Below are 13,001 nucleotides of genomic sequence, written 5' to 3'. Positions count from 1 at the left end.
AAAACTCTCAGACGGGGAAAGGTCGGCGCAACTGTTAGGATGTTTGAGCTGATAAATACGGAGGACAGGAGAATTTTAACAAATGAGGAGAGAAAAGTACATGTTCAGCTTTGGCAGTAGTGCTAGAGATCTCCTGAAGTTAGTAATGCCTTCGTACAGATCTGGAGTGTCACCAGAACTAAAATGGAAAGCAGTCAAAAAAAAAAAAAGAAAGAAAGAAAGAAAGAAAGAAAGAAAGTCTTATGTGGCCTTAAAAAATGTACATAAATTATTATGGTTAAAAATAGGAAAAATTACCAGGAAGAAGTTACAGATCCTCAGTTACTTTAGTTTCTCCATATAAACGAATAAGACCTTGGGTAATTTAGAGGAAGGAAAACGTCACCCTAATTTCTTTTTTCAGTTCTATGGATGAACCTAGTGCCTTGCTCCAGCTCCAGCCGTCTGGAGTTATAAAATGCACCTTGCTCTACTCAGTTTCACTTTAAGCACCTGCTCCTGGGATAGTGGTCTGGTGAAGGACAAGAAAGCCTCCCCAGTGTAAGGTTTGTTTTTGTTATTTGCACAGCATCTCACTGTGTAGCCCCAGCTGGCCTGGCACTTGCTATGTAGAACTCACAGAGATCCACCTGACTCAGTCTCTTGCTGGGATAAAAGTGACATATCACCACACCCTTTCCCCACAGTGTGGTGGTTCTGCAAGGTTTTCCTCTTCGTTCCTTAAGGAAGTCTTCTTAATAGACTAGAAATACCAAGGACCTAGTGTTAGAAATCTGAGCGCCTAGCTCAGTCTGTACTAGCAAAGAAGGCTTTAGCGCACCACCTAGGGGAGAGATGACTTTTTTGCTCAACCGAGTTGTGAGAATCAAAGAAACCATTCCCAAAAAAAGCTGTATTATTTCTAACACGTATTGTGAAGGTATTGTTAAGAACAACAGTTATCTTCAAAATACTCTTTCTTCTCTCTTTGCCTCCTCCTTCCTTCCTTTTCTTGTTTTTCCCCTCATGGTACTGATAGGCCACCCACATGCAAGGAAGGTACTGAGCCACAGTCCTAGCCCACTAGTATCTAAATAACTAGTAATAATAACAGATTGCAACCTGTTAATGATGAGTCCATGGTGATATAAAGAAACGAGAAAGTTTTCTTTTTTTTTTTTAGATTTTTTTTAAATTTATTATGTATACAACATTCTGCCTCGATTTATGCCCACACGCCAGAGGAGGGCGCCAGATTTTAGTACAGATGGTTGTGAGCCACCATGTGGTTGCTGGGAATTGAACTCAGGACCTCTTGAAGAGCAGCCAGTGCTCTTAACCTCTGAGCCATCTCTCCAGAACCGAGAAAGTTTTTCTTGTAGGGGAATGCCAACTAAAAGTATAAAAGTAATAACAGAGTAATATTAGCTGGGTAGGGCGGCACCCTCAGCAATGGGAATGTATAGACAGGAGGGTTGTAAGTTTGATACCAGCCTTACTACATAACAAGACCCTGTCTCAGAAAACAAAACAGAGTAGGCAGATAGCTCAGTGGGTAAAGGTGCCTGCTTCCCTGCCTGACAAGCTGAGTCTGATACCAGGAGCCCACACGGTGCAAGGTAAGAACTGACTCCTACAAGTTGTCTTCTGACCTCCACATGAATATTGTGACACATACACATCCTTAACACAATAAGTAGATGAGTATAATCTTAAGCAAGTAGTAATATTAACAAAAATGGTAGACTCACAAGTCCCTTCTCAATACAAGCACACTAAAAGGCAAGATGTCACTGGTCTGCTTTTCGTTGCTATGTTTTTTGTTTTTTTTTAAATATTTATTTATTTATTATGTATACAATATATGCCTGCAGGCCAGAAGAGGGCACCAGACCTCATTACAGATGGTTGTGAGCCACCATGTGGTTGCTGGGAATTGAACTCAGGACCTTTGGAATAGCAAGCAATGCTCTTAACCACTGAGCCATCTCTCCAGCCCCTTGTTGCTATGTTTTTTAACCAGAAAACTAGGTCTCCTGTAAATCCTCTGCTTCCAGAAATGTCAGTATATCAGTCCAGACACAAAATGAGACAGTGTAGAACCAATTATCATAATCAGACAGAACCCTGTGGAAAGAAAGAAAATTCAATTTAGGGCTTGCAGATCTGTGGAAGCTGAAGGCCTGGAGTTATGCATATGACCTCGGTCACTGATCTGGAAGACCATGTGGTGGCTGTTTCCTCCAGGACAAACCCATACCATTTCCAAATTTGGGGGTGTATTAGAATGTTCTTTAACAATTTTTAGAAGAGAAGAAGAAGAAGAAAAAGAAGAAGAAGAAGGAACAAACCCTATGGACTTTATTTAGGGGTGGGTCTGTGGGTTCACTTTTAAGGGTGCTGTTCTCAGAGACCACCTTAGTGTATGTTCTGCAAAATCCTGAACAAAAAGTGTATTGAGAAAAGCCCTTGGAGCTAAAAACTCTGTCTTACAAGGGTTTCCACGAGGCAATCATAAATAGCATCTGCAGTTATAACACTTAGCCTACAAGAGGGTTAGTGAATAACTACGCAAGTTGATGCTAAACAGAGGGTTTCGGAGTTTACTTAATAATTCGCCAGTGTACAGTGTGCTCGTCCAACCTTATCATGACTGCATCCTGCTGCTTTTAATCTCTTCTGTAGAAACACTTTGTAGTAAAGACAAGCTGGCTTCTGGACTCCTTTGTTCTTGGCTGTAAAGATGAAGCACTCTCCATCATACGGTAAAATCACATTAGGGGAGTGTTAGAAAGTAATAGCAGCTTCTAAAAGATGAGAAGTGATTTCCAGTTTGATACTGAAATAAAGCATGACTAGATATAATTGAAAGGGAAATATTGATGTGATTTGTGTGTGTGTGTGAATTAAAGATGATGTTTTCTCTCAGTATTTATAAGTAAAGAGTTCAGAGTTTTTCTATATTGCTATTCAAACTTTGTACTCTTCACTTCAGACAGGCTGGATGTTCTTTGGAAAGTTCTTTTGATACTTATGATACTTTACCGTGAATGTCTCCCTTCTGGCTTAATGGTAGAAGAACAGTTCAGAAAGGCACAGAGTGCTTGTACTAGAGAGCCTGGAATAAGAAAAAAAATGCTTAGAATTCCGTGGGCTAAATTTGTCTCTTGGCTTTGGGCTCTCCCAACTCCGCCCACCTTTTTTTTTTTTTTTGACTAAGTAACAAGGTGACCTCTATCCTCAGTTTTCATTTGAGCTTACACCAAAAGTAAATCCCTAGGGTGAAGCCTTCACCAGTTCTTCCAGATTTTCTAGTTTGAAAATTACCTTTTAAAGCCAAAAATGTTGGCCGACCTCATGACACTGTAGTACTTGGACTCCTTAAGCCTTGAGAACTGCATAATGATGAAATGAAAAACACATTTGTATATTTTATCATTAAGAAAGAACTTAGTGTATTTAAAAGATACAATTACGTTGGCTAACTGCTACTCCAGTTGATCTGACAGCTAAGTCCTCCACAGGCACCTATGCTCATATGCACATACCAGCCCCACCCACCCCAGTATTTAAAAACAAAAACACACAACCAGGAGGTGGTGGCACAAGTCTTTAATCCCAGCAGTTGGCTGGCAGAGACCAGCAGATCTCCAGGTTCAAGGCCAGCCTGGTCTACAGAGTGAGTTCCAAGATGGCTAGGGCTACACAGGGAAACCCAGTCTCGAAAAAAACAAAAACCAAACCAAACAAACAAACAAAAATCCTAAATACACACTGATAAACAATGTCATTGCTGTTATTGCAGTACTGGAGATTGTACCCAGGATCATCCTCATGTTATACAGGTGCTCTTCCAATGAGATGTAGGCTGAGCAAAACATTATTAATCAACTGATAGTGTTTCATATGGATTTATCAGTGCTTTTTGTTAGTTTCTATCTGTGAGACAGGGCCTCAAGGTTTAGCCCAGGCTGGCTCTAAGCTCATGATCTTCCTTCTTCAGCCCCAGAGTGCTAGGATTACAGGTATGCACTAGCATGCCCGGTTTAATAGCCCTATGAAGCTCAATGGTGCACATAATTAAATTACTTCTTGGGTCTAGGTCTACCAGAATGTAAAGATTGGAAAACAACCATTGAAGGGGCAGATTGACACAAATTTTTACAGAACCTAGTCTGGTCTTAAATTCACTTCTTTGAACCTTCTACCTCAGCCCTCCAGAGTGATGGGGGTTACAAGTCTGCACCACCACGCCCAACTTTTATCAGTTTTGGTTTTCTCTGTAATTGTGGGGGACCAATAATTTCGTCATCTGTGATGCCAGTTCCCTTCCAAATTTGCTTTTTGTCTTCTAACAAATTGGGCACTGTAGACTGAGTTGTCTACTGTTGTTCCTGATCCTCTAAGGTTAAAATAGAAGCCCAAAGACTATTCAGTCAAGTCACATCCTCAGGTTATGCAGAAATCCATCTCTTCCCCAGGTCCATAAGTCTATAGAGAGCTGGTGAAATTGCCTAGTAAGCCAAAGATATGAAGATCGGTAGGGTGCGATAGGACATCCCTCTAACTCTAGCATGCAGGAAGATGAGGCAGGAAGATTTACAATTCCAAGCCAGCCTGAGCTACATTATCTTAAATATATAATCAATAAATCAAGTTTTAAAAAGTTAATCTGGAGCCGGGCGGTGGTGGCGCACGCCTTTAATCCCAGCACTCGGGAGGCAGAGGCAGGCGGATCTCTGTGAGTTCGAGGCCAGCCTGGTCTACAAGAGCTAGTTCCAGGACAGGAACCAAAAGCTACGGAGAAACCCTGTCTCGAAAAATCAAAAAAAAAAAAAAAAAAAAAGTTAATCTGGGCTGGAGATGTAGCTCAGTTGGCCCTATGCTTGCCTAGCAGACATGAGACCCTGGACTTGATCCCCAGCGCCACACAATCTGAGCATGGTGGTGCAAACCTGTAACTCTAGCACCTGGAAGGCAGAGGCAGTTCAGGGCCAGCCTCTGCTAAACAGCAAGTCTGAGCCAGCAAGGTGGTGGCGCACGCCTTTAATCCCAGCACTTGGGAGGCAGAGGCAGGCGGATCTCTGTGAGTTCGAGACCAGCCTGGTCTACAAGAGCTAGTTCCAGGACAGGCTCCAAAACCACAGAGAAACCCTGTCTCGAAAAACAAAAAAAAAAAAAAAAAAGAAAAAAAAAAGAAAAAGAAAAACAGCAAGTCTGAGGTCAGCCTGTGAGCTAATGAGACCTTGTCTAGGAAAACAAAACAAAAACAAGCTAAATTTCCCAATTTTCCAGTTGTACAGATCAAAAGAGAAGTTGATAGGCTATATTTAAGAGCAGCATCTAAATTAGAACAAGAACAGGTTATTTCCTTCATTTTTTTTTTTTTTATTTTGAGACAGGGTTTCTATGTGAAACAGTCCTGGCTGTCCTTGAATTCACTTTTTATACCAGGCTAACCTTGAACTCAAAGAATCCACCTCTCTCAGCCTCCTAAATGCTGGAATTAAAGGTATGTGCCACCACCACCCAGATTAGAATATGTTATTTCTGGTTCCTTTTAGGTATGGTTTTGGATCAAAGTCTTAGATAGATTTTTCTTTGGGCCGCCAGCTCACAAATAATGACATGGAAGCTTATTAATTATGAAAGCCCGGCCTTACCTGAGGCTTGTTCCTAACTAGTTCTTATAACTTAAATTAGCCCATATCTTTTAATCTACATTCTTTTACAAGGCTTTATTACCTTTACTCTGTCCTGCCTATCCTGCTTCCTCCGTGTCTGACTGGTGACTCTGCCTTTCTCTCCTCATTTTCTGTCTGGAAGTCAGGCTTATCTCTCCTGCCTAGCCATTGGCCGATCAACTTTTTATTACACCAGTCACAGCAACACATCTTTACAACGTACAAATATCCCATAACACAAAGCTACATAGTCCATCAAGAGAACGTCACATAATGATTGCACTACAAGTGTGTGCTGGGGAATGAGCAGCTTATCACAGGGCCTGCTGTTCCTCCTCTGATTCTAGCACAGGACCTGCTATTCCTCCTCTGATTCTAGCACAGGACCTGCTATTCCTCCTCTGATTCTAGCACAGGACCTGCTATTCCTCCTTTGATTCTAGCACAGGACCTGCTATTCCTCCTCTGATTCTAGCACAGGACCTGCTTTTCCTCCTCTGATTCTAGCACAGGACCTGCTGTTCCTCCTTTTCAACTAGGGAGGTTGATGCAGAACTCTATCTCTTTGACCACCAGCTAAGCATGTCTAAATCCTTGCCTAAATCAAACTTTATAATTTAGAAGACACATGAAAGTCTAAGTAGAGACCGGGGAGATGGCTCAGTTGCTAAAGTGCCATCTGTGCAAGCATGAGGAGCTGAGTTCAAGCCTTAGCGTCCATGTGAGAAAACAAGAGTGGGGTGTGGCGGCGCATGCCTGTGATCCTAGCTCTGGGGATGCAGAGACAGGAGGATCCGATCCCTGCCTGGGTCTTTTCTAGTCACTAGCCTTGCTTGAGTAGGCGAGATCCTGGTTCAGTGAAAGACTCTGTCTCAGAAAAATAAGGCGAAAAGCAATAGCAGAAGATCCTCGATGTTGACATATGGTCTCTGCGTATGTGCACACACACAAATATAACTAGAGTTGTAATTTATGCAACATCTCAAAATGTTGAGTAAGAATAAAATAAAGAAATCTGGTGATGTTTACAGCAAGTATTTTTGAATTTTAACTAAAATTACTAATGTTAATGGAATTTTAGTGCCCATCTACTTAAATTAACTAATGAATTCTAAATTCTAACCTCTATTTTTTTTTTTAAACAGGGAGGCAAACTTCCTCTGCATGGAAAATGACACTCTGGAATATCAATTCCACAGCCTGGGCATACTCTCTGATTACACTAGGGACTGAAATGTTAAGTTCTTTTTTCCGTTTCTACTGTGTGAAACTTTTCTTGGAACTGTACAAGATTTCAGAGTTGGCCTTCTATCAATCCCAGGTGGGATACAATTTTTATTCCTTAAATGTAGGACAGAATTTCCTTCCTTATAGAGGTATCCTACTGTTTTTTTTTTTTTTATCAAAGAGTAGATTCTGCACATACCTGCAAGAGTTATCAAGAAAAATGTGTGTGTTAGGGTATGCAAACCTGTAATCTCAATACTTAAGAAACTGAGGCAGGAAGATTGTTGAGAATTCAAGATTGGTCCAGGCTATACAGAAGGATCCTATCTCAAAAAGAAAGAGAGGGAGGGAGGGAAAGAGAGAGAAAGGCAAAGGGAATGGGTTGGGAGAGGAGAGAGGGAAGGAGGAGAAACTGTCTTAATCATGGTTTCTATTGCTTGTGATAAAACACCATGACCAAATGCATAGTAAGTCAGAGCAGGAACTCAAACAGGGCAGGAACCTGGAACAGGAACTGATACAGAGGCTATATAGGAGTGCCACTAACTGGCTTGCTCAGCCTGCCTTTTTATAGGACCACTTGCTCAGGGGTATCCCTACCAATAGGGACAGGGTCTTTCCACATCAATCCTAATTTAAAAATGCCCTACAGTCTTGCCTGCAACCCAGTCTTATGAGGGCATTTTCCCAATTGAGGTTTCTTCCTCTCAGATGACCCCAACTTATACCAAGTTAACATAAAATTACCTAACACAGCAAAACTACCTAGTATAGCGAGCTTTGCCTTGAAAAGCTTGATGATATAGACATGATATCATACATGAACTGAATGAATAGATACAATGTTTTTACATTTTACCTTGTGCTTTATGATGTTGTTTATTACAGAACTACATATTTAGTATATTGATTTTGAGTTGATTTATTATTATTATTATTATTATTATTATTATTATTGTTATCTTAACTTTTTAAATGTAGATATGCAAAATGATGTCTTGGAAGAGTAGAGAAATGACTCATTGGTTTAGAACACTTTTTGCTCCTCTAGAAAACCTGGGTTCAGTTCTCAGCATCTACACGGTGGCTCACAACCATCCGTGACTCCAGTTCCAAGGGATCTGATGCCCTCTTCTGGCCTCCATGGGTACTAGACAAGCACATGGTACACATATACACATGTAGACAAAACATTCATAGACATAAAATAAAATAAATAGATAAAAATTTTTAACAAGAAGAAGGGCCTGAATTTCATGAGGAAATATGGCCCTGTGTGCCACAAGGGAAGACATTCTCTGTGTTCACTGCTTTGGTTCCAACGTTGCTCTATTTAGTTAGCTAGATGAATCGCTTATCTTCTCTATCCAAGCATCTAATTTTGTAATTAGAAGGGAGGAATAACAATGCCTATCTCAGAAGGTTATGATTTTTTTTAAAGGATTTGATAAAATACATGCCACCACTTGCACTATACCTGAATGCATGGGCTTTTGAGCGGCATGCTGCCCCTATCCTTGATGCCAATGACTGTTTCCAAAATGGAGACTTTTCAGCTTTAGATACTTCTTATTAGTAGAAATAAACAAAAAGATTGGGATTTATTCCTTCTTGTTTCCTGCCTCCCCTCTTCTTCCCTCGCTTCCTTCTGCTCTCTAGGTCACCCTGTAGCACAGGCTGGTCTGACTCAATGATCCTCCTTCTTCAGCCTCCCATGTGCTGAAATTATAGGCCCCTGCCACCATGCTCAGCCTCGGGAGTCCTTCTCCTCTTGAATGTAGTAGTCTTCACTACTGACAACTGTACAAAATAATCCTATGTTTTTTTTCTCCTTAGGTAATTTTAATGATCTGGAATGTTCTGAATGACCTAAGTGGGTACTTTCGGATGAACTCTCAGTATGATTGCTGTCTAAGTTACCACTGTTCCCTGTTTGGAGCCTTTTTGCATGTAGTGGCCTTCCTGCTCCCTTGGTTCCCTTGGAAGCACTATCATGATGGTGACTGGCTTAATGGACTTCATTTGGTGGTCTCCCTGTGTGCATTTGACAGCACCCTCGCCTGGGTGCAGCAAGCCCAGTGCCGCTTGTTTGCAGAGACTTTCCCCAGGCATGAGAGCAGGCTGAAGCTGATGAAAATTAACCAGGTAGCATCCCTGCTGGGCTCCACCAGCGTCCTCTTCTGTGGCCTCATCTCTCACAACATGGAAATCCTGCCCAATTTTCAGGTCGTTGCCGTCATCACTGCCTCCCTGGCACTTACCAGCCTTTACAGTGGCATGCTCCGTATGAGACCTCTTGAACATAAAAGAAACCCAGCGGAAACCTTCCTCGCAGAGAGTGAGCAGGAACTGCCGTGGACCTCCACCCTCTTACCGATGAGACAAATCTTGTCTCAGAGGAACTTCCACCTTTTCCTCATCATGAATTTCTTTCAAGTCTTTCACTTGACCTTCTTCAGTAACTTCATGATGATCTTTGCAGATAACCTCATTCCCGCCAAGGTTTTGTCTTCTTCCGCAAGGAGCATCATGTACGGGGCTGCCTTCATCTGCCCTCAGGTATGTGAAGATTCTGCATGCGTCTACCTAGCGGGACTAAAGATTAACAATCAATTGTCTGAGGAGAGGAAAAATGTGACTAAACAGGGAGTGTTTCTAACTGACACATATTTACAAACAAACTCTAAATAAGAGCAAGCAAGTGCTCAGATGCTGTACAGGATCCCATAGAAAGGACGGGAAAGCAAATTAAAAGCAAGCAAGGGCCAAACATAGTGAGGCCCAAGCAGCATGATTTAAAAGGCCACTATTTTTAAAATTATGTTTATCTGTCTATTGTGTTTGTTTTGAGACAGGGTCTCATTGTACAGTCCTGGCTGGCCTGGAACTTTCTAAGTACACCACGCTAGCTTTGAACTTAGAGAGTCACCAAGCCTAGACAATTGTGTGCGTGTTTATATTTGTGTGTCAGGGTGGTCTGTGGAGGTCAGAAGACAGCTTGGAGGCGTGGTTTCTCTCTCTACAGCTGTGGGTGCCAGGGATTGGACTCAGGTGGCTAAGCTTTGTGTCAAGTCATCTCTATGGCCAGGAATTTCAAATGCTTGGCTTTGAATCTAAGCATCAGCAAAGCTGTGGAAGAAGCAAATGGCTTCCTGTAAGTGTGTGTTTTTGCTTGGTTCAGGCAGTTAAAATTTTGTCTTCATGGAAGAAATCTTAGAAGGGGCAGGAAAATGATATGGGAAAATCAAGACATGGGAAATGTCCGCTGGCTGAGAATCAACGACCCTGTGAACAAGATTATGAGTCACACCTGGAGTCAAGAGTTTAGGCCTAGATTTCCTTATGACCCATGTAGCCTGAGGATCCCTTTAACCTTTGACCTATGTTTCTTTTCTACCATCCTCTCAATAACTATCCTATAATCTCATTTAGTAAACACACTAAAACAGTTTGTACTTCTTTTTCTTTTTTCTTTCTTTCTTTTTTTTTAAAGACATTATCACTCTGTAGCCTGGGATGGCCTAAATAAAACTCACGACAGTCCTACTTTAGCCTTGGTAAAGTCCTAGGATTACAGGTATGAGCTGACACACCCAGCATGCTTAATCTTTAACCCCTTTATCAACATAACTGCAGAAACCATCAAAACCATCTATAGGTAGCTATTATTAGGACTCTTCTCTGTAGCTGGGCATGATGGCTCATGCCTGGAATCCTAGTACATAGGGAGGCTAAAATAGGGGGACTGTTACATGTTTGGGAGGCTAAAATAGGGGGACTGTTACATGTTTGAGGCAAACCTTGGCTACAAAGAAAGACCAAAACCCAAAACAAAATAAAGCGAAACAAAGTACACAACAACAAAAAGACACTTAAGTGGGACTCTTTTGAGAGGCCCCCTGCTGTACTACCCTTTTCTCCACACTTTCCCCATCTCCTCTTAGAAAACACTGACTCTGATTAAAACAAACAAAACAGAAAACCCCGACAAGAGTCAATTTGACCAAGAATTCATGGAGCAGGGTTTCAGAACACTTGTCTAAAAGCCTGAGTTCTGGAGCCTCAGAGCAGTATTAAAATTCCATGGTCATGACCCTTATGGATGATGGCATGTTCCTTCTTAACTATTTGGAGCGCGGACATATTGCTACCGTAAGCTAACGGTGTCTTCTAAATCTATGACTTAACCTAGCCTATGATACAGATTTCTTCTAATTTTGCAATTAAATAATAGTTAAAACATGGTACTTAGACTCTTCCAGGATTAAGGAAAAAGCTATTCCGCATAGTTTATTCTGCATATGTTTCTTAGTACCATGACAGAATGTCTGACATAGACAACATCAAGGTTTCTTTTCTTTTATAGTTTCAGAGGGTTCAGGCTGTTTTTGCCTGTCCACATGTACTTGGGCCAAGTAAATCACTGCCTGGTAGTGGAAACAGGTGGTGGAGGCTGACTTTTACCTCACTGGATGGGATGCAGATGGAGGGCATGGCTGTGCTCTGTTCTCTGTTGGCTTTCCTCTTTCCCCGTTTTGGTCTAGTCAGGTGTTCAGCCCATGGTCTCATTGCTGACCACAGTTAGGATGAGTCTTCTCTCAAGCCCCAAGGTACACCCAGAGGTGTGTGGCATCAATATCACTACAATTCTTCTGACTCCCAAAAACTGGGATTATAGGTACGGACTACTGGCCCAGCCAGGTTTTTTTTTTTTTTTTTTTTTTTTTTGGCATTTGTCAACAGTGCAGCAGATATATTTTAAAGAAAGAGATCTTAGGACTGAGGATACAGCTCTATGATAGCGTGCCTGCCTAGCATATGGAAGGCTGTGGGCCCATCCCCAGCCCTGAAAAGAGAAGAAGGAAAGGTTTATTTTGCTCAAGATTCAAGGTGAAGAAGAGCTGTATTTTGTGATGCTCTTGCTAGTGCAACCTTACGGTCACGCAGATCATTGCAAGGCAAGAGACAGCAGGCCTGGGCATGAATTCTGCTCTGTGCTCTGTTCTTTTTCTTTCTTTCTTTTTTTTTTTTTGTTCTTTTTTTTCTTTTGGTTTTTCGAGACAGAGTTTCTCTGTAGCTTTGGAGCCTGTCCTGGAACTAGCTCTTGTACACCAGGCTGGCCTCAAACTCACAGAGATCCGCCTGCCACTACCTCCTAAGTGCTGGGATTAAAGGTTAAAGGCATGTACCACCACCACCTGGCTTCTTCTCTGTTCTTATAAAGCCACAAGGAGTCAATCATGGAGGCTCCAGCCTCAAGTCTTTTCCATCATTCTTGTTTCTATAGTTGAACAGTTTCCACACTAAACTCTGAGTTTTTGACAGGAAGAAACTATAGCGCATTTCTTCCTTATGACTGGGTGATACTCCATTGTATCATGTTGTTCACCTATTCATTAGTTGATGGATATTTGATATATTTACACATTTGTTCATGCACATGTGTCTGAGTGCACCATATGTGTGCATGGGCCTGCAGAGGTCAGTAGGACATCAGATCCCCTAGAACTGGAGTTATCGGTAGCTGTGAGCTGCCATGTGGGTGTGAAGAACTGAACCCAGCTTCTCTGAAAGAGCAGTAACTACGGAGACATCTCTTTAGCCCCTCATTTCTACTAAAATGAGTATTGTGTGTATAGACATGGACTTGCCACTGTGGGCGTATGGAAGTTAGAAGACAGCGTGCAGGAAACGATTCTCTCTTTCCACTATATGGGTTTTGGGGACTGAATTCATGTCATCAGCCTTGACATCAAGTACCTTTACCCTATGGACCATCTCGCTGCCCCCATTCCTACTTAGTAATAGTGCCGTAAATAGGAATGTTAGGTTTTTGCATGAATATCTCTTTTCATCTCTTTTGGTATGTATCTAGGGATAGAAAAACTACCCGGTATGGTGGTGATTCTGTGCTTCGCATTCTGAGATAGTGGAGGATTTCCAAAGTTGGTACACAAGTTATGTTTGTAATAGTGCAAAGTGTCTCCAGTTCCTCCAGACTTTACCTACATGTGCTGTTATCTGCCTTCTTTCCTACAGGAGTCTTTGAGAATGGCTAACATTCTGTCATGCTTGGGCTTGATTTCCCTGATGGTTGTGAAATTAATGTTG

General features: G+C 41.8%; 1 protein-coding gene across 1 annotated transcript in view; it reads left to right on the top strand.

The window, feature by feature from the left end:
• Positions 1-6,834: 6,834 nt before the first annotated feature.
• The window catches only part of LOC121457449 (transmembrane protein 180-like), a 31,458-nt gene continuing 25,291 nt past the window's right edge, over positions 6,835-13,001 (top strand). Inside the window, exons 1-2 of the mRNA XM_041666114.1 lie at positions 6,835-6,984; positions 8,727-9,449. Of these exons, the coding sequence (XP_041522048.1) occupies positions 6,835-6,984; positions 8,727-9,449 (873 nt within the window). The remainder of the gene's footprint in view (positions 6,985-8,726; positions 9,450-13,001) is intronic.

This window comes from Microtus oregoni, unplaced genomic scaffold (assembly GCF_018167655.1).
Source record: "Microtus oregoni isolate MIOR12 unplaced genomic scaffold, Mior012 000016F_ref0000370, whole genome shotgun sequence".
NCBI classification, from domain to species: domain Eukaryota; kingdom Metazoa; phylum Chordata; class Mammalia; order Rodentia; family Cricetidae; genus Microtus; species Microtus oregoni.
This window is presented reverse-complemented; position numbering and strand designations above follow the sequence as displayed.